Source organism: Nuphar pumila, chromosome 2 (genome assembly GCF_984573655.1).
Source record: "Nuphar pumila chromosome 2, dmNupPumi1.hap1.1, whole genome shotgun sequence".
Lineage (NCBI taxonomy): Eukaryota > Viridiplantae > Streptophyta > Magnoliopsida > Nymphaeales > Nymphaeaceae > Nuphar > Nuphar pumila.
The window spans coordinates 145,081,872-145,104,115 of NC_143250.1; the positions used below are offsets into that span (position 1 = coordinate 145,081,872).

General features: G+C 39.5%; 2 protein-coding genes across 2 annotated transcripts; both read left to right on the forward strand.

Annotated features, from left to right (window-relative positions):
* The first annotated feature begins 9,516 nt into the window (after nt 1-9,516).
* Nucleotides 9,517-14,982, forward strand: LOC149847467 (putative UDP-glucuronate:xylan alpha-glucuronosyltransferase 3). The gene is made up of 5 exons (XM_089998432.1): nt 9,517-9,853; nt 10,254-10,355; nt 11,408-11,626; nt 11,879-12,519; nt 13,738-14,982. The coding sequence occupies exons 2-5, from the start codon at nt 10,291-10,293 to the stop codon at nt 14,760-14,762; spliced, it is 1,950 nt and encodes a 649-aa protein (XP_089854558.1). The 5' UTR covers nt 9,517-9,853; nt 10,254-10,290; the 3' UTR covers nt 14,763-14,982.
* A 4,949-nt stretch (nt 14,983-19,931) lies between these two features.
* LOC149847468 (uncharacterized) lies at nt 19,932-21,788 on the forward strand. The gene is made up of 3 exons (XM_089994104.1): nt 19,932-19,955; nt 20,418-20,607; nt 21,331-21,788. The coding sequence occupies exons 1-3, from the start codon at nt 19,932-19,934 to the stop codon at nt 21,786-21,788; spliced, it is 672 nt and encodes a 223-aa protein (XP_089850230.1).
* The last annotated feature ends 456 nt before the right edge of the window (nt 21,789-22,244 follow it).

Consider the following 22,244-nt stretch of genomic DNA (forward strand, 5'->3'; position numbering starts at 1 on the left):
TTGGCTATCATAGTTTAGTAAATCTGTACAAGTTTCTGTTTTTTTTATTTATTTTTTCTGTTTTTTTTCTCAAAGCTGTTATTTGGGCATCTAGGCAACCACCATGGGTGGCATAGGCACTTATGGGTTCTATTGCCAAGGCAACACACACTTGGCACTTTTGACTGCATAGTACTAGCATTAAAGCATTGCACATGTACATGTAAATCTGCTTGCTTTTTCTTTTGGGTATGTCTGTGTGCATGTGCGGGGGATAGGCTTACTTCCGTTTTTCATCTATCTCCATGAAGCAGAATCTGCGTGGAAGGTTCAAATGCCACACTTTTTGAGTTGGGTGGCACATGAAATCACCAGTCTGTCTTTTGGTATGAGGTCCTTATCAAGGCGTGTACCATGGTAGCACAATGCATTTTCTTTGATTAAGTTGTGTGTCTATAAATTATTGCTTCACAATGTGTTCAATTTTGTTGAAGTCATAGTTTCTGATGCTGTCTCTGTTTGCCGATTTTTTTGCTTTGTTTATCAAACAATCTTTTTAATAGGGATGATTTCACTTATTTGATAGGGATGGAAGTGGACCGGGCCGGGGTTGGGTACAAGGTCTTCACCCCCGCCTCGTCTCAAATCCTGCCCTCTATCCCCGCACGGGCCTTGACTTTAACCTCTATCCTGGTTTCATGTTCTCCATCCCCTGTTCTAACGGGGCAAGGCGGGGTGGGACCCTGTTTCTCCTCGATCCACTGCCATCTGGAGAGAAGGGTGGGGTGGGGCAAGGCGGGGATTGAAGACGGAGACAGGGTGGGGCAGGGAAAAGTGTAAGTCCATCCTCGCCTCCATCCCTGCACGGGTTTTGATTTTCACCTCCATCCCCATTTCATGTCCTCCATTTCAGATTCAATCGGGCCGAGGTAGGGCGGGTCCCTGTTTTTCCCAGTCCACTGCCATCCCTAAATTTGAAGTATTGATATTTGTGGCAGTTGCAAGAGTTATGGGAAAATAGAGAGTTGGCATTTTTGGAGGTCATGCTAACTTTTCTGAATATCCAAAGTCATGCAGGTGGTAATGAGTATCCCTTCAAACAGATTACAATTGTCCTCTGTTGAAACAATTGATTGTATGTTATGGTAGTAACCTATCTTAAATCTTAGAGCTTGTATTGGAAGCCAAGATCCATTATGCTAAAATGTCATGTCTGTGTATGTTGGGCAATCATATTCAACTAATATTAAACTTTACAAACATTTGCATAGTCCATAAACCATATGGAGCAAAGCTGCCTGGTGGACCATGGTCCAGTTTTCTTCTTAACCATTGATCTCAAAAGTCCATAAGACCTAAAATTAGGGCTTTAACTAAGATCGAAGTGTTCGAGGCCCATACCCAACAACTAACAGGCTTCAATGGCGGATCTTGGTCAAGATCCAGATCCAACTGGAAAAGACAGGTCAGATCCAAAAGGTTAAAACCCCTGCTGTTGTCTATGTTTACATGTAAAAGAGGTCAGGCTTGGTTAGAACTTGATCTCATTCTGATTGGATCTTGACACTGGATCGAACTGATCCAAAATCATTTGTAAAAGGGAGAACCAGATGTCAAATCCAGATCAGACCTGAAAACTTTGGAAGGTTCCAACTTCCAACCCTGAACATGTTCTAGTTGGATCGCAAAGCATCATAATTGGTAGATTGGATATATCAATGTGGGCCATCAAGTTAGGATAGTAGTCATGCCTCTCCTCAAACTCATCTTCATTCCCAATAGGATCCAATTGAGTCATTTGTTTTCATCCTCTCAACAATGATTGTCTCAAACTTACAAGTGCTCCACTAATACGGTAGGAGAAACTTGTGCTTATCACCAAGTTGAAGGAACCTCATGATCAAGGGTGTCAATGTGTTGGGTTTTGTTCAGACTCAGGTGAAACCAGACTTTGCCCCGATTTTCGGTATGGTATTGGGTCTGGACCTGGGTCTAATCTGATACATCGTAAGAGAAACCATACCCGGATTCGATAAGAACTACATGAACCAGACCCGGGTCATTCCCGATAAAATAATATTTTTATAATTTTACATTGAAAAATTGTGAGTCTTAATCAGAACTCGGGTCGGGCCTGAGTCTAATATAAAATTTCACAAACTATACTCTGCTCCATGCATTAATAGGACCTTCTGGTCCAGACCCAGGTCTGATTAATCTTGTCTTCTTATTTATCACCATACCCGGACCCTATAGGGTTTGGTACGGGTCTGGGTAAACCTGACCCGTTGACACCCCTAATCATGATTTGGAAACAAGAGAATGACACATTATAATGATCCAAGACAAATTAAGACCTTCTGCTGGTTCCAGCACAGTATACACATGCAAGAGTATTGAGATGCCATCCATCTCAAAGATTGACAAAACACATCAGTAGTGGTAACGGCACCCACCATCTAAAAATGACCTCTTCTATCTGGAAGTCATAAAGACCCAGACCCATTTAGATCTTGACTTGACCCAGACCCAGTTACACCATGTTTCACATACTTACTCATTGGGGTGGCAAAACCTGACACGACCCGTCAACCCGCCTCTTAGGTGGGTTTGGGTTGGGCTTAAACTAACCCGTTTAATAAATGGGTCGATCCGCCTAACCCATTTATTAAACAGGTCGGGTTCGTGTTAGGGGTATGCCAACCCGCCAACCCGGCTGACCCATTTAATAAACGGGTTAGGTGGGTGGGTCAACCCACCAACCCGCCCGCTAACCCACCAACCCAACCCGTTTATAGGTTGGCGGGTCATGTCGGGTTACCCATTTAATAAATGGGTCGGGTTCGTGCTTGCCACAGTCGACCCATTTAATAAAGGGGTCGGGTTCGGGTTGGGGTATGCTGATCCGCCAACACGCCGGGTCAACCCGCCAACCCGACCCGATTACCACCCCTACTTACACATCATGGTGGTGAAGGGATCGATTAATATTTGTTCAGACCGGATACTAAAATAGATCTCGATCCGTTGTATGAGCCATTGTTGTCAGTACTGTTGCGAATAGGCCCAAAATCGATACTATACAAGCTGATCCGGTTTATTTTTAAATATATTATAAAGAGGGTGTGAAAATATTATTTAAATATTTTTAATATTATTTTGATATTTTACTGAAACACGTCATCTACTGGTTAAAAATTGGCCCATTCATCTCGATTCGGTTTAGTGTTTGAATCGGCCGATTCTCTGAATAGTTTCGAAAAAAAATAAATTCAGGGTCCGATACGATTCAGACAATATTGGTATGAGCACGCATGTTCACGTATCGGTTTCCATATGATATAGGGCCATATGAGATTCATATACTGGAACCAGCACAATAAGCTATCTCCTGTATGAAACTTCACTTTGGGATGTACTTTGCACCAATGTTGCCAGTATCGGTATCGGCCCTGAATCGTTCGTTTGGCCAACGATCCAGGTGAATCGGCCAATAACGATTCTCAAATGAATCGTTCTGGATTGGCTAAAAATATTAAAAAATGTTTCGTGTATCAATTAGAGCGTGACATGTATTAAATCCATTAAAATAGTATTAACAGATTAATTTAAAGTTTTTTTTTATATTTATTAAAAAACATCCGATTCAAGTTAGTATCGTATCAATTTTCTGCCGATACAAGCCCATTGAGGCCGATACTGACAACATTGCTTCGCACCAAACACAAGAAGCCTATGCTTGCTTTGAAATAAAAGAAACAATGCACAAAAAGTGAAGGGTAGATTGGCACCACTCCACGTTTCCTCAACTTTCAACTTCTTATCCCCAAGTTTTTTGTCATTTTGGGACTTTTTCCCATGGTTATCCTAACCAGATTTTTTTTTCCTCTTTCTGCAAACTAAATCTCTAGTGCGGTCAGGGATATCCAAGCCCTTATGGAGCCCACTAGTTAAGACTAATGGGTCAGCACTAAGGGTGCCAATGGGTCGGGTTTGGTTTGGACCCAGGTGGAACCAGACCTGGCTCCGATTTTTGGGTATGGTATCGGGTTGGGACCCGAGTGTAATCAGACCCAGCATAAGAGAAATCATACCAGGACCACATAAAAACTACATGAACCAGACCAGGGTCATACCCGGTAAAACAATATTCTTTTATCATTTGTACATTGAAAAATTGTGGGTCTTAATAGGAACTCGAGTCAGGCCTGGGTCTGGTATAAAATTTTACAAACTATACTCAGATCCATGTAATTATCAGATCTTCGGATCGGAACCCAAGGCTTAATTGGGTCTTCTTATTTATCACTATACCCGGACCCTATGGAGTTTGGTTAGGGCAAACCCGATCCTTTGACACCCCTAGTAAGCACCTTCTCCCCGGGCCAGCTGCCACTCTGGCAACGGGAGCTGGTGTCTATCCAAACAAGACTTAGAACAAAAGATATAACCCATAGTCAAAATGTTTATAATTGAGCATTTGGTGATTAGGGATGGCAGTGAACCGGGGGGAAAGCGGGGCCCCGCCCCACCTCGCCCCGTTTGGACCGGGGATGAAGGGTATGAAACGGGGATGGAGGCGGGGACGAAGGTTAAAATCCATCCTCGTTCGGGGATGGACGTACCCTTTTCCCCACCCGGCCACGATCCCCACGCTGCCCCTGCTACTTTTTCTCGCCTCATCCCTGCCCCGCCCCGCCTCATTCCGGTTTGAACGGGGGATGGAGGACATGAAACGAGGATGAAGGCGGGGTGGAGGTTAAAATCCATCCCGGCCGGGGATGGAGGCAGGGATGGAGGTTCTAATTTTGAGGCGGGGCGGGGGTGGAGACCTTGTCCCCCGCCCCGCCCCACTGCCATCCCTATCCCTATTGGTGATAGTTGAAGACGTAGCGATTGGTGCAAGGTTTCCATGTGACGTGTAAGCACTCCACGTCACCACTTACATGTGCTTATCGTGAACCATATTGGTTGGTGTAGCCTAATCGTAAAGATTGAGGTCTTCCAAGAGTTGGGTGAAGAGCATCCATTCTGGAGACTCCAAATACCCAATTTGTCCATGTATTTCTTGGTCAAGGACAAGATGTTGGCGATCAAAGGCAAATCCAAATTCATAATTTAAGGGGCGTTTGTTACACCTGAGGAAAGTGATTTTGTCCCCTTGAAAGGGACATTAAGAAGGGAAAATGATTCCTCAGGGAGTAAGGTATGAACTGATTTTGAGAGTAAAACTGTTTTTTTATTTGGGCCCACCACATATTTTTCATAGAAATGTTTGTTTCACCCCTCTTGTGGAAGAGATCCTCTTTTCTATGATGCTCTATTTGGGAGAAGGATACCAGAGGAGTTGGGAGGGTGTAAAACACGGTTACATGATGTGGTAGGGTCCAAACGGATCTGAACTGTGTTTGAGAGAAAGAAACTTGAATCTCAGTTGAGAATCAACCAACTTTAAATATTAGAAATTTCAAAATTCAACTCCTCTAATAAAGAAGATGTATTTACAACTCCTTGCATCACAAGGACTACCGCGGGTTACTAAATTTCGGATGCATGGTTCAATTTTTTTTACCCCATGTACCTCACTGAATCGTATATTTTACCTCATTATTGACTGTAATAATGGTGCACTCAAGAGGCTTACAACTACACTCACCTACAACTGGTGATGAATCATAAGATTTGAAAGCCTGAAACAATTCCTTTGAAAACCATTTCTTTTGAAGTCCAGTTTTTGTATTATTCTCGACTCCTTGCAAATCTCCCCAACACTGTTCCCAAACGTAAGCTAAAAAAAGAGTCACTTTTTAACTAAATCTAAGATCCAGTTCTGAGAGAGAGAGAGAGAGAGAGAGAGAGAGAGAGAGAGAGATATGAACCTTTAGTCCAATCATTCAATTGTAACATGAGAAAGTGGTGTGCTCGGCCAAAGTCTGATCATTGTGGTTTGTATTATTCTCGATCCACCAAAATCCACTACAAACCCACTTACCTAACATACTATACGTGTTCTTTGGTATTAACTACGCCCATGTAAGCCTTACCGTCTGCTACCAATTAACTGGCTTCAGGTACACCTTGTCCCATCTTCAATTTCCTACTTATTTCTCACTTCTCTCCTTCACATGTTGCGTTTGTATCCGTTGTTTTACTTGACACTGAACCATGCAATTTCAATTAGGCAGTTAAGCATTCTCATTGGCGTGATGCCATGTCTTCTGAGCTCACAACTTTGGAAGAGAACAATACCTAGACCATAGTCCCTTTACCTCTCAATCGATCCATAAACTGCAAATGGGTCTATAAAGTTAAACATCGGGCATATAGATATATTGAACAATATAAAGCCCACTTAGTGACAAAGGGTTCATGTGGAAGACCCAAAATGATTTTCTTTGTTGGTTCATATCGCCAACCCCAATTGTTTTGGGATGAAGGCGTAGTTGTTGTTGTTGTTGTTTGTTAGTGACAAAGGGTTATATATAGATAAAAGGTTTTAATTATCATGAAACCTTTGCCCTAGTGGCCAAACTTACCACTATGAGGTGTTTATTGGCTCTTGTGTCAATCAACAACTTGGGTACTCTACCATTGAGATCTCCATGAAGAGTTCTACATGCAGTTGCCACGGGGATTATAATGCAAAGGGGGAACATCAAGTATGTCGATTCAATAAATCATTATATGGCTTTAAACAATCTTCTAAAAATTGGTTTAACAAACTGACCTCGGCTCTTAAGAAAATAATTTTTATTAAATTTTCAGCAGAATACACACTTTTCACTCAAAGGATTGGATCCAAGTTCATAGCTATATTGCTTTACATTGATGACATCATCGTTATAAGCATGTCCAAGGCATTTTCCCTATCAAAGTGTATCTTTATTCAAGATTTCACTTAAAAGACTTTGGGCACTTGAAATATTTTTTGGGTGTTGAGGTAGCCACAGGATTTTTTTTGAGTCAACAAAAACATGCACTTGATATATTGAACAATGACGGTCTCCTTAGAGCTAAACTTGCAAAGTTTTTCATGGGGGTCAAAGGTTACGATTCGTAGTTTGCCTCATTTATCTAATAATGACACAACCCAACATGGTTTACCCAATTCACATCCTAAGTTAATTCATGCAAGAACCTTGGGTACCACACTACGATTCAGCCATACGTTACTTCAAATCATTGCCAGGCAAAGGGATTTTGTTATTGTCCAATAGTGAACAAAAACTCAATGCACATTGTGACTAGGACAGACCTACAGCCATCAACTTGAAGGGGAGTATCAATGCATATCATTATCTTATCCCTCACTCCTACCTTCTAAAACAAGATAGAAGGTTACGTTTGTTGTAACCTTTTTATCTTTGTTATACTTTTATCCTCATCCCTTTCATCAAGGGATTCATATATCATGATATCATTTCTTGTGTATGCATTATCACCAATCCGAAGAAGAGATAAGAGATTCAGTCTCCTTCTATGGAAGGCCTTTAGATGGAAGCATTTGGTGTTCTGGTCGTCTCAATTGAGCCATTGTACCCTCAAGTACTGCTTCCATTTAATTTCTTCCCAATTCTCTCAAGTATTATATTTCATATTAAGTTTGTGATATAATAAAATACATTGAAAGATGACCAAGTTAGACTTTGGTATTTAAAAAAATATGTTTATATTTATACTTATTAAATTTTCAATTATTTTTATGTTTTCTTGGCTGGATAAACCGGTAGCTATGTCTTACATATACTTACACGAGTTATAAAAAGGAATGGCAAACTTGGGCGGTGACTTTTTTTTATGAAGAAGTCATTTTGTGTTGGGATCAATGCTTTTGAATCCAAGACCCAATTGAATGGGAACTCACGGCTTGGGGCCCACTTATACAATGTGCAAACTTTTTAATCCCGCTAATCATTGGACCTAGGGGTGGCAATTTCTGACACGACCCGCCAACCTGCTAACCCGCCTCTTAGGCAGGTTAGGGTTGGGCTTAAGCCAACCCGTTTAATAAACGGGTCGACCCGCGTAACCCGTTTATTAAACAGGTCGGGTTCGGGTTGGGGGTATGCCAACCCGCCAACCCGGCTGACCCGTTTAATAAACGGGTTAGGCGGGTGGGTCAACCCGCCAACCCGTCTGCCCGACCCGCCAACCCGACCCGCCAACCTGAAAACCTGTTTACCCGACCCAACCCATTTATTAAATGGGTTGGCGGGTCGTGTCGGGTTACCCGTTTATTAAACGGGTCGGGTTCGTGTTTGCCACAGCCGACCCGTTTAATAAACGGGTCGGGTTCGGGTTGAGGTATGCTGACACGCCAACCCGACCCGATTGCCACCCCTAATTGGAAGGAGTGTATCTGACTAAATTTTCCAATGGGTTGGATCCATGTTGGGTATCTAACCCGATCCGATCTGAAGATCGCCTTTTCCCACCTGGTCAAGGGGTATTTTGGACATTGAAAATATCCAAAAGCATGTGTAAAACTGTAGAAGCTATTTGTGTTTTTTGGGTTAGGACAGTAAAAAAAAATGCGTAATATTTTATTTAGAACGAGGGTATTTTCGTCATCAAATTATTGTTGCATCGCAACGACCTTCGCTCCATTGTTGATGACGACGAGTGTCCAAATATACAATGGCACAGGATTCTTCTTAAAATTACAAAACTACCATTTCTGTTTTTCCAAGACCTTGGTTGGCATCTCAAATTAGGTGTCGGACTCATTTGACTAGGCCAGGGCATCAATTGACTAAAGCACTAGACTCAGATTCAGCTCATGAGCTCAGGATCGATGGTTCATTGAACTAGACACTACTTCGTGATCTAGGTTCATTCTGCAACTTTGCAACTTAATCATGAATTGTTCAACTAGCTCAGATTTGGCTTGAGCAAACTAGTTTGACCGAGCTAATGTATGGCTGATGTGCCTCAATCTCATAAGAAAACTTCACACTGCAGCTCAAGTTGATGTGGACCGACCCATATTAACAATACCAATCTTGTTTGTTATACCCCCAATAAACCAACACATTTCAAAACCTTGTCTTAGCTGGATCACATGGCAACTCACAATGTAGAACCATTCAAGACCGAACCCAGTGCCATCCTGACTAGGCTCACAATGAAGGTCAGCATGGGCAATACTATTTTAGAAAGCTTTACCAATTCTTAGGGCAATATTGTAAATTAACAATGATTAAAATAAATCATTCTAGATTCTTGCTGTGCAATGTCCAAAGGATACCATTGACCACGCAGTAAATTATTTTTACTTATCTCCCAAAAAATTATTATATTTTTAATCAATGATAACTTCCCAATTGCTTCAGTGCAGTCATTTATTTCAAGCTTTCATTTTCTCCTCCAATATTTCTTATCTAAATAAGTTCGGGTGCTTATTTTGAATGGATCTTCTCAACCACTACTAAACCCACAGGTTGGTTCACCCATCTCTCTCTGTCTGATGTTCTTTTCTCTTGTGCTTTCTTTATTTGTTTTGGCCTTTGCTCTTGTTCAGTTCATGGGTTCAACATTTTGTTGATCTTCATGAGTGGTAATGTTGAATTACTTTCGGCTCTCTCTCTCTACCAACTACAGTTTGCCATTGTTTCCATTGAGAGGTCATTAATTCTTCGGATCTCCTTCCCTTTTTGGGTCTGTGATTTCATCTTTGCATGAGATGCCTATTTATTGGAATCTTTCTTTAGGATCTGAGTTCTCTTGTTTCTAGCAAATTATGCACAAGAATCTTGTTCTTGAGCAGTTTTTCAGATGCGGGTTTCTGCTACTCTGATTTGATTTTGTGGGTAATCTTGCTTCTTAAAGAATTGTGTGCCCATGCATGTGTGCCCCTCATCTTGTTGTTTCTAAGGTACAACTTTAAGTTTTTTCCTCTTTTTTCTTCTATGAGTTTAGTTTGTTTTCTGTTTTCTCTTGGGATTATGTGGTTAGGAGGGTAATGTGTGTATGGTTCGATTGTTTTGGTCCTTTGGTGCTTTAGAAAAAGATGGTTTGGGTTTGTTTTTGATGTAATAGTGTGATCCCATGCTTGGTCGTTTTCTGAAATTGGTTTTTCGTTCTCCTGGTTGAAGGTTCCTGATGGTGGATTTCTTACTGTTAGAGATTGGTCTTCTTTTGTTAAATTTATGCTTGATTAGTTCTTTCTGATATTTGGGTTCTGTTGTTTTTTTTGTTCCATGAATCTTTTTATGTAGTAACTTGTTTCTGCTGGACTTTGTTCCTTGAGTACTCACTGTTATAATGAAAATCAGATCGGTTGATGCCTTCACCTGCTGAAACTGCATCAGAATGAGAGGGCCCTTTGGTGCACTGCTCAATTCTAACGAGCACAGGCATCGACAATCAGGGTCACTGTGAGCTCTCTCTCTCTCTCTTGATCCACATCAATTTCAACAGATTATGTTTAAAGATCTTTGGGTATAATGATTTATCAATGATAATGGTGCATGTATAAAGTTGGGTTTTTGGGTGATTTCAGTATTAAATCAAGATGGACTTTATTAATCATTGTCGGTCTACATGATCGCGTTAGTTGGATATATTTCCATTTAGGTGTTGATTAGTATTCGTCATGGAGGGAATTCTAGTTGGAATATGTTTGTATATTGAACGAGAAGGTGAAATACCCAAAAAAAAATCTATGGTTGAAGAGCTCACCGGGTCTGATGTAAAAAACTAATACTTGTGGGACGTCTGACATAGGGGGAAAAGCACTGAGCAGAAGATGAGTTCAGCTCAATATGAATGGGACTTCTCAGCCTGGGTGGCTGTTTGGACTTTGGAGGGCATTATGTGAGATCATAATGGTGTTAGTGTTGGGTGAACATGTAAATTTCTTGATTGCAACTTGAGTCAGGGCTTAAGGGCATAGAATGACGATATTCTGTAGGAAAATGAGGTATGAGAAAAGTATCTATTGAGAGTAATTTGGAGGTGGTGATAGAGGCTGTTCTTTGCTGCAAGCAACACCCAACCAAAATCTTCTTGTGCTATTCAATAGATCTGATACTGGCTATATGGCTTTGACAGACACCAGTTGCCACACATGTATATGATGCCACATTATTGCCAGTTTCATTACTAACAAAGGGATTGTAATATTGTGGGGGTTGAATAAGATAGCTGGACAGTTAGGTCGCACTCTCATAACTGAAAGGTCTTGGGTTTGAGTCTCACGGGTGTTATTCCCTATATTTTCTAATTTGAGAAAAAAAGGAGTAAGGTGGAGCTGTTAGTTATTAATTAACTGCCCTTTGTTAACAAAGAAAAATGTTGCACTCACACATGCATGCATGCACGTTATACACTTTATGTTGTGCATCACTTATCATTTCCATGTCTTTCATATGTCCATATAATAGCTGCATCTTTTTATCACATCAATAATGGTTTGCTTCATTTACAGTGGATCTGGTGATGACATGAACAAGAGAAGATTTCAGAGGACTAAGGATTTTAAGGACATTGACAAGTCTAGTCATGGTTCCATACAAGACAGGAGTTCAAACTGCAAGTTTCTTTCTCTAAAGATTGTTCTTGTCTGTATCATATTCTGTACTTTTGTATCCGTGCTCTACTCTCCAGCTGCAAATTATTATGATAATCCTACAAAATCCACTTCCAGGTATGCCATCTTAACCATTTCCATCTGGCCTGTGCTGCTAGATCTATGATTCCTAGTTATTAATAATTTTGGTTGTTTATTGTTGGTTACATTGTCTCTCAATAATGGTCTTGCAAGAAAATAGCTAGAAAGATACCACTTTTCAGATTTTACCTGTTATCTTTTGGGTGTCCTTTGCCTTCTTGGCACTATTGCACCCTTAGTACATTAAAATCAAGTGCAAACATCTAACAGGGCTATCCATTTTTTCAGGTCAAGATTTGTCGATGTTGGGTGGTTATGGGAAAGGGCATTCACTGATACGCGATATATATCAAATTTAGATATTAACTGGATCCAGATTTCAAAAGTTTTGAAGAAAACGATCAAGTTAGATGAACATCAGGTGGTTGGGTTGTTGAATTTTAACAGCAGTGAGGTTAATCAGTGGCAGAAAATCCTCGCAGGTGTAGAATCTGTTACATTATCAGTAGATCATATAAGATCTGATGTTACATGGGAGACTTTGTATCCTGAATGGATTGATGAAGAAGAAGAGTCCGAAGTGCCAGTTTGTCCATCAATGCCAATGTCAGTGGTCCCCAAAAGGTTACAACTCGGTCTTATTGCTGTAAAACTTCCTTGCCTAAGATCAGCAAAAAACTGGTCGAGAGATGTAGCACGGTTGCATCTGCAGCTTACAGCTGCAAAACTTGCTGCATCTTTGGTAGGCAATGCAGTTCATGTGCTATTTGTAACAGATTGTTGGCCTATACCAAACCTCTTTATGTGCAAGGAACTTATCGTTCATGATGGTAACATATGGGTATACAAGCCTGACTTGAGCATTTTACAGAAAAAACTCCAGCTTCCTTTTGGGTCCTGTGAACTTTCAGTGCCACTTAAATCCCAAGGTTTGTTGAACTCTAATATATGGTATTTGTCCTTCTATGGTTGCATTGTATGATAACATGAAAAAATTATTAGCACCTTCTATTTTCCCACTATCTGAATCAATATCCTAGAGGAAAGCTCCTTGGGAAATTATCAAGTTCCTTCCAGTCAGATGTTGTGTGATCTTAGGAAGAGGAATTGATTCCTGTACCTGATGATAGCTTTGATTGTGGTTGTGGCATTGGGGGAATGGAACTCACAGGTTCACTATTTGTGTTCTAAGAAATTGAAATTACTAAAATAATATGATGGTTAGTTGAGAAATCTATAATTATTAGTTCATAAATCTATCTAACAACTTTCAAAGGTGAAGTAGAGTAGTATGGTCCCAATTCTTTATTTGCTTTTTATGACAATTTCAAAAATGGCATGGCACCTATATATATATATATATATGTGTGTGTGTGTGTGTGTGTGTGTGTGTGTGTGTGTGTGTGTGCACTCGCCCATTATGGATTATGTTGTTTATAAGCTTTCAGGAATATAGTGCCCAATGGATTTGTGTAACATGTAGAGAGATAATCCAACTCTCCCTATCCTTTTTTGAAGTTAAAACAGTAAAACTATTCTTTGATTCTCCTAATACATCAGGCTCTCTCTTACATTTTCTTTTATACTGTGCTTAAAAACTTTACTTTTAGGAAGGACAAAGAAAAAACCTTGGTAGATCATGTTTGACTTGGCTCCAATCTGAGCTTAGATTCACCATGAAGTGAAGAGGTAAATTGTTGACTTCTTCCAAGTTTTAGGACGATCTGAAAATGTGGTTCCACTATGTTAATTCCAAAGTGAAGCTATTTAAAATGCCTAATCTCATTCAAGTTTGAACTTGGGCCCCTCCCTTGGGAGCGGTTCATGCAGACACACAAGAATGCATATTTATTGGAGTATTTATCGATTTTGTGCATGTATATTCTGATACTGTTCATCTACTGGATGACTCATCCCAGCCTTACCTGTTTAGTAATTGCTCCAGAGCTTATTTAGTTTTTCTGACAGAGTTCTGGAAAACTTTATTAATATTTTGCAAATCAGCTGTTTTTCTTCTCATAAGAAAATTCTTCATACTTTTGGTGTCATCTTTGTTCCTCTTGCCTCACTAAATATGAAAATTGTTGAAAGCCATAGAGTTCTTCTTGACAATGCTATCACTATCAGTTGTGATTTTGTATGTACAGAGAGATTGTACCACGGAAACATGCATCGGGAGGCGTATGCAACAATTCTTCATTCTGCTCATATATATGTCTGTGGTGCGATCGCTGCTGCTCAAAGCATACGATTAACCGGTTCCACAAGAGACCTTGTAATACTTGTCGACGAAACTATCAGCACACATCACAGAAGTGGTCTAGAAGCTGCTGGTTGGAAAGTCCGAACAATTCAGAGGATCAGAAATCCCAAAGCAGAGCAGGATGCTTATAACGAGTGGAACTACAGCAAATTTCGTCTATGGCAGCTGACTGACTACGACAAGATAATTTTTATAGATGCAGACCTCCTTATCCTAAGAAACATTGATTTCCTGTTTGAAATGCCTGAGATCACAGCCATTGGCAACAATGCTACCCTTTTCAACTCTGGTGTCATGGTCATTGAGCCTTCAAACTGCACCTTTCAACTGCTAATGGATCACATCAATGATATAGAATCTTATAATGGCGGTGATCAAGGCTATCTTAACGAAATATTTACGTGGTGGCATAGGATGCCGAAACATATGAACTTTCTGAAGCATTTTTGGTCAGGTGATCAGGAGGAAAAGGATTTGAAGACCCGTCTTTTTGCAGCTGATCCCCCTGTTCTTTATGTTCTCCATTACTTGGGCTTGAAGCCTTGGTTGTGCTTTCGCGATTATGACTGCAATTGGAATAATGATATTCTGCATGAATTTGCAAGCGATGTTGCACATAAGACATGGTGGAAAGTTCATGACTTGATGCCTGAAAACTTGCAAAAGTTCTGTTTGCTTCGATCGAAGCAGAAGGCAGGACTAGAATGGGATCGAAGGCAGGCTGAGAAAGCGAGCTACACAGACGGGCATTGGAGAAGGAACATCAGTGACCCGCGGTTAAAAATTTGTTTCGAGGATTTCTGCTTCTGGGAAAGCATGCTTTGGCATTGGGGTGAAACTAACTGGACAGACAATGCAACTACAACAGTTGCACCCATTTTTCCTACTGTATCCCTCTCTAGTGTGTAATTTGTTTCCTTTTTCTCATTGATCTTTATTGATTTTTTTAATCATTGGCTGCTAATGCACTATGAAATCAATAATATTAGAGTTGAAGTTCAGCAGCTTTAATGCTGCTTATCCACTATTCATTTCATAGGGAGCTCTAAATCAAAATTTTGTATTATGTTGTAGTTGCCACCTTCATCTTGAATCCTGCTGGGCAAAGAAAAACAATCAAGTTATGCAAGCGCGAGAATGAAACTTATTGTTGGCATTCTTCTCTGTATTTAACCCTGCTGATTTTTTTACTCTCTCTCTCTCTCTCTCTCTCTCTCTATATATATATATATATATATATATATATATATCTTCAGCACGTTTTATAAGGTTTAAAAAATTAATGGTCCAAAATCTTTGTAAAATTTCAAGGCTCCAAATATCTTTTATTTTCAACGAAAAACCATGATTCAGATGTCGATCCCTAGTAAATCGACCATGCCAAACACATCTATCGGCCATGCCAAACACATATTTGCCAAAAAAAAACCTATTTAGCATGTTATGAGGCTGTTTGAAGTATCTCAATGGATTTTGGATAATACGATTATAAATTCACCCGTTTGGTAAGTTTTTGCCTGCATGAGAATTGACATGATTTTTGAAGTAGAAAGATTCTAGGGAAAGTTGGATGCTATCAAATTCAATCCAAAACATATTTCTTCAGTCGTGCAGCCAAGCAACACCACTTACAATTCTTGTTCAACATTCTAATAGAATGAATGCTTATGTCTTTGAACAAAAAGATGAACTATCCCAAGTACCCATACCAATACCATAGAGTGATCTAGTGTACCATCCCATAATGACCTAGATGACTTGCTCACTAATTGCACGAGTTGGCGTGAGTTTGGCTGAAGTATCGACTGTCAAAGTTTGATTTGTATTGGATTGGATTTGAATCTGAATCGGACTTGGATCCAACTAAAAATACGGATTAGAATCCTATCCAAAATCCAAAAATAATCTGATTAAGTAAATCTAAATCCTATCCGAATCCAAAAATAATCTGATTAAGTAAATCCAAATCCGATCAGAGTGCGCACAAATGGCACCTTGGGGACCATCTTGGTTATCCTCAGCTGACTTGTAGGGATTCTGTGTTAAAGGTCAATGCAGCAATTTTATGGCTCTAGAATTTGGGGTTGGGTTATATCTAACTCTCGATAGTCATACCCAGAATGTGGCCTGTTAGGGAGTACTTATTGAACTATCTTTTATCTGATAACAAGTTCTTTTTTTTTAAATGGAATTGAGCAGATAACAAGTTGGCTGACAATAATGCAAGTTTTGCTTTCTAATGCCTTTTAACAGATCCAATAAAGGTTCCTGCAAGTTTCTTTCACTGGGGGCAAGAGGTAAGCCCACAGAGTTTTACCCTGCCGGTTTATCCGTATAAAATATCAAAAAGCTTCTTTCAAGACAAACTTTCAATATCTTGCTTCAGACTATGAAGCTAATTCTAGATCATACTTGGTAAGAATTTGGGTCTTTTTTTTTTTTAGGATAATTGCAGAAAACTGCCTTGCTCAGTGAGTTCAACGGCATAAAGCCCCAGGTCTCCCTTGCTCACCGTGGAGTACATCCAGCTTTAGCCTTGCAATAAGGGACAGGCACCTGTGGGTTTTGAGCTAGTGATGTGTCAACTTAATTACATTAAGTTTTTTTGAATAATTCAAGGGATAATCCCCCATCTCAGACCATACATTGGCTGGCCTCCAGATGGTAAAACCCTTGAGGTCTCCCTGCTCACAGAGAAGTACACTCAGCTTCGACCTTGCAACAAAGGATACCACCCATGTGTTTTGAACCTGTGACGTTCCATCAACTTGATGACTTTCACAAGTTGCCACTACTGGATGAAAGATGTCCTTGCAGACTTAAGTACATTAACAAGTTGCCCCTACCAGATGAGCAGAGCTGTCCCTAGATTCTTTGTTTTCAGCACCTTGTCTTGCAAGGTGGAGTCAAAAGCTGGGCTATACGGACACAGACATAGATGTGGACTCAATAAGGTTATCGGACAATAATATAGATTTTCTTACAGTTTTTAAATTTTAAATTTTTAATTGATAAGAAATCTCTCTAGGATACATGATTACAATGCTTCTATTGATATAGCTTCACTGCAATCAATTTTCAAGGTTTTCCTGGAATTTCTTAAAGAGGTTTGATGGTTTTCACTAAGAACTTTATCAGGACTTGCATGCGGTTGATGAGCATTTGACCCTTGATTGCGAGATGCAATGATGGTTATAGGTATTGTCAAATAGTTTTTCTTCAATTTTATTTTTAAAATTTACAAATAGTTTCCTTTTCTGATTTTTTTTTTAATCTTGAGAATGTTTTTAATCCTATATATTGTAAGTACTGAACCATTCCAACTGAAACTAAATTGTTGTTTACTGAAATTATATTTTACTAGAGTATAAACTAAGATTTTCATAAGTTTTTTTGTCTTTTTTTTCTTAAATCTTACTGTATGCATGCGATCTACATACTCGGTTTTATGGGAACCGGCTCTCGGATCTGCCGATTACGACATATAAATAAATTTTTTTGAGGCTTAAAAATCGATGGCTCAGAATTCTTAAGTCTTAATCATGATGCTTAAACTCTTGAATAATGGGCCTTCTAATTAAGTACTCAGCAAAAAGTTTGTCTAATTCCATGTATGGTCTTGAGCTTGTTTTAAAATAGAATTGCCATATATATATATATATATATATATATATAGAGAGAGAGAGAGAGAGAGAGAGAGAGAGAGATTGTCATGTCAGACAACCTGCAACTACACTTATACATTTATACTGATCTCATAATGAAAATCTTAGCTCCAGAATACATGATTTTCTAAAAAAAACAAAAGAGAAAGAGTAAAGAGAAACTGTCAGTATAGATAGTAAAAGGTGAATATTGTGAAAAGGAAGGACTTAAGTCTTTGGTCACACATGCAGTAGGAAGCGTCACTAGTATTATATTCTCAAGAAGCTGAAACCTGTGGGCCCATCCAAACTAACAGTTGCTCCAGTTTTGCAGAGAAAAAATAAACTTGACCAAGCCAGTGACTTATCAAACGCTCTGCTACTTAACAGAATCAGAGAACTACTCTAAAAAAATAACAGAATCAGATAATTGGGAAGTGTGCTTTTCTATGGTTCTTTACTCTGAAATCTGGTGAAGCATGAGAGGGGATGACCCAGATTAGATATCCATAACTACCCTTACCAACACAACAAAATATTCAACTTGGAGTATGCCACTAAGAGTAAAGACCATATTGGTTTTTGAGTTCCTCTCTCTCTCTCTCTCTCTCACACACACACACACACACATATATATATATATATATATATATATAACATTGAGTTCCTCATATTATCAGACACACAATGCAGTTTTTATATCCCCAAAAGCCTCAGCTCTCATACTGGCGGTGGGGTTCAATTCTCGCAGGAGTTATCATTTTCGTAATCTGACAGCCAGTACTCGAAGTTTTTATGCTGCCAGGAGGGCGACTATGTTTCTGCATCACTGACGTGAACTCATCGTGATGGGAGTGGGACTGCCCTACGATTTAGGAAAATTACTCCAATTTCATCATTTATCAAGAGAGGTCCCACCTGCCCACCACGGCCAAGAAAACTTTAGCACTCTCCTTGAATTTTTTACTCTTCTGACAAAATGGTACATGTCAAACAGCACTGAAACTAGGAGAGGCACAAGAGAGTGAAAAATATAGCCAACATTTGTTGTTATGGGACTGCCCTGTGAATTAGGAGTAGCAGCTCCACTTTCATGAATTCACATTATCAGTATAGGGACTTGCTTGTACTTTGAGCATCCCATGCTTATGAGGAAAGATAAACGTTTCGTTTTAGAATCAGAACATCATCATACAGTAGGTTCCGTCGATGAGAAATCGAGGGTTCAGCCACCTTTGAAAAACAAATCATACAAACAGGCTGCTAAAAGTAATTACTGAAATTAGGTATTTTTTAAATTAATTGATTAAAAAGGCTATTTAAAAAAAAAATTACCTCTTCCAAAGCCTTACAGTGACAAGCAGCAGTGATGGGAATATTCGGCCCAGTTTTTTTTTTGTTTTCTTGCACTAATTAAACTTGGTACAAGGATAGGATAAAGCCAGAACATAGAGGTTAAAATAAAAGTGAACCAAGTTCTTTTTTTTTTTCAACACGCGTAGTGGGACGAGGGTGCATGGTCATGAGATGGAAAGAAAATGGAGAGATAGACTCTGTGCATGATGTTTCTTTTTTAAATATCTATACGGAGAAACCACCCACAGAATCAGAGATCTAGTGACGCTGGCTCTGCTTGCCGTACTTATGGTTTTTGTTCTGGCAGCGTAAAATTTCATAGGCTTTTACCCCTTGCCCACGCTTTGACACCCATGAGATTTAAACTTAAACCGCCTGCCTAGCTGCTTAGGCCAATGTTATCAGTATCGGTGTTTATCGGCCGATACACATCATACCAACAGAAAATTGATACATTGCAAGCCTGAATAAACTATTTTTAATAAATGTTAAAATACCAAAAAATAAAATTTGTTTTATTTAAAATTATTTTAATCATTTTAACACTATCACGTTATGATTGATAGCTAATAATTTATTATTATTTTTGAGATAATATATAAAGATTCTCTCGAGTATCGGTATTTGTATCGGTCGTATACAACTGAATCGGTTGCCAAACGATTCAGGGCCGATACCGATACTGACAACATTGCTAGGTCGGGTGCAATCACATGGCACAAAATTTGTGCATTTGGGCCCACCACTGACAGGCCTGACCCCAAAGATCGAGGGTGATCAGGTGCTTGATGCACAAACATTCGTGCAATCATATTGCAACTGATCTCTACGTGATGTTATGAAATGGAAACGAAGAGGTAAGGTTCTTTCTCTCTCTACATGATCTCTTTCTCTCTCTATATATGATGTGATGGGATGGAAATAAAGAGGTCTTCATCTCTCTCTCTCCATGGTGTGATGTGAGGCCGAAGCTGGCAAAGAACCATAAGGAACGCAATAAATTGGAGAGAGAGAGAGATTTACCAACACTAGTTGAATGACACGACATCAGGGGTATACATCTGTTTGTTATGTGTGGATGTGGGCTCGTGGGTGTGCACGAGTAAGGAAGAGAGAGGGACTCGTGTCATAGTCTATGAGCATGCATGTACCCACCACCCTGAAAGAATAAAAAATCCATCAACGTACTGGTATCATTTGCACGAAGAGAGAGAGAGAGAGAGAGAGAGAGAAATGGGGGGAGTGGAAGAGGAGAAAGAAGAGGAAGAAGAAGAGAGACTTTCTAGGATGGTTCATGACTTCCTTGAATCAGAAACAACCCAAATCTCCTCTCCAGCTTCACATGCCCACCTTCCCCAAGACCAAACATGCCTCACATTAGAGGTCCATTTAATCAACTAAAAAGTTTTCTACTTGTTCTTTCCTTTCTTCCTGAACACTTTTTTTAAAATTTTCTTGTTCTTATGTTTTGTCTCTTTTTTTTAATTTGTTTGGTATTTTGTTGTATGGGACTATTTTTAAGATCTTCTTGTCTTTTGCTCATTTAGCTTGGCTTTGGTTTCAGAGGACCATTGGTTCTACTACAGAGGCAGAGAAAGATGTGTATGAGAGTGTGATGAGGTATTTGAGGCACTGCGGTAATGAAGGGAGGTACAGCGTAAAGAAAGGACTAATGCTAAGGATGAGGATGGAGGGTTATGATGCTTCTCTCTGCAGATCATCATGGGTTTCTTCTATAGATTTTCCTGGAGGTGGTACTTATACTGCTTACCATTGGTGTTCATATCTTCCTTTTGAATTTTTATTGGATGTGATTGATGGATTTTGGTGAGACCACTAAATTTACTGTTCATGGGGGCTCCAATATTTTGTCTTCATCATTTTGATTAATCAACACCCCATATTGCTCTGCTCCTGGTTCTTCTTTGAAGTGAGAAGACCATAAATCATAAAAAGTTAGTCCAATCCTTCTCTTAATTTCCTGCCATGAATTCACCAATGTTCTTTATTCTCTGTTGTTTTTCTTGTTCATGAGGAGCCCTGGTCATGACCGGTAGATGTTTGGTGGAAGTAGTTTCATTCATGGTTGTTCTCGTCGTAGCTTCCCATTTTTCTTTTAAAAGGATGATGTATCCTTGTCCTCCCATCATTATTGTTGACAAAGATTGTTGATGGTGGTGATCTTGTATCCTCAGTATAGAATCTCAGTTGCAGGACTTCTGGCGCAATTACTCTGTTCCATCACATCCTTATCTCTAGAGTAATAAACTATTCACATTTTCCTATGAATACTGACAGTTTCTCTTTACTCTTTCTCTTTTTCTTTTCTTTTTAGAAAATCATATATTCTGCAGCTAAGATTTTCATTATGATATCAGTATAAATGTACAATTGGAGTTGCAGGTTGTCTGACATCACACTCTCTCTCTTTCTGTTTTATGATTTGTGGATTCATTTAATCCTGTTTGGTTCTACAGGTGTTCATGAATACATAGACATCATGTTGGTGAATGAGGCAAAGCATCCAGAAAGGTTGATAGTTGACATAGATTTTAGGTCCCAGTTTGAAATTGCAAGGCCAACTGCAGCTTACACCCAGTTATCTAACACTCTCCCTTCAGTGTTTGTTGGGACCGAGGAGAAACTGAACAAGGTCATTTCTCTAGCCTGCTCTGCTGCCAAAAAGTCCCTAACAGAGAGTGGCCTCCACATACCCCCATGGAGAAAGGCCTCTTACATCCAGTCCAAGTGGTTGTCCTCATGTCAGAGAGTTACCACAGTGTCTTTCCCTATCTTTAGCAGAGACATTGACAACCCTCCTGCTAAAATTAGCAGCTGGGCACCTCCAAAGTTGATGCCTAGAAGGCAGATGGGTTTCCAAGAGTCTGGTCTGTCTAAGGAATTTTCAAGCTTGAGATGCCCACCGGTTGCCTGATGGTTGCAGATGGGTAGCTGCTATTTTGGTTCCCTAGCAGATGTTCTGAGTTAAACTCTAGCTAAAGAGGCGCTCAGTACAAGTTTTTGCCTATGGCTGAAGTTCTTTTGAGGTTTAGCCAAGTTATTGTTAAGAGTTTTTGCTTGGACGGGTTATGACAAAGTTTTCTAAATAATAACAGCCGCTTGGTTGGTTTATCTGTTTTCTTTCTCCGTAACATCCTATGTGGCAACCAACTATTTTTCTTGATTATTGTATTAGTCTTAACATCAGAATACCCTCAATTTGATACCACATGCATGTTTTGAACGTTACAATAACTTCTTGTGTTTTGTCATACTGAGACTAACGTCCATCCTATGCTAGATTTTTAATAATTTCAAGTTAAGATTCTTGTAACTGCTCACTGTTCATAATCTCTTCCTTTCCAATGTCAAAAAAATTGTTTTTGTTAAT

Excerpts from the sequence above, each read along its gene's own strand:
- LOC149847467 (XM_089998432.1), top strand. The coding sequence starts at position 10,291 with ATGAGAGGGCCCTTTGGTGCACTGCTCAATTCTAACGAGCACAGGCAT. Across the intron at positions 10,356-11,407 it reads CATCGACAATCAGGGTCACT|TGGATCTGGTGATGACATGA; the intron begins GTGAGCTCTCTC and ends CTTCATTTACAG. Across the intron at positions 11,627-11,878 it reads CCTACAAAATCCACTTCCAG|GTCAAGATTTGTCGATGTTG; the intron begins GTATGCCATCTT and ends CCATTTTTTCAG.
- LOC149847468 (XM_089994104.1), top strand. The coding sequence starts at position 19,932 with ATGTGGGCTCGTGGGTGTGCACGA. Across the intron at positions 19,956-20,417 it reads GGGCTCGTGGGTGTGCACGA|AGGACCATTGGTTCTACTAC; the intron begins GTAAGGAAGAGA and ends CTTTGGTTTCAG. Across the intron at positions 20,608-21,330 it reads TATAGATTTTCCTGGAGGTG|GTGTTCATGAATACATAGAC; the intron begins GTACTTATACTG and ends TTGGTTCTACAG.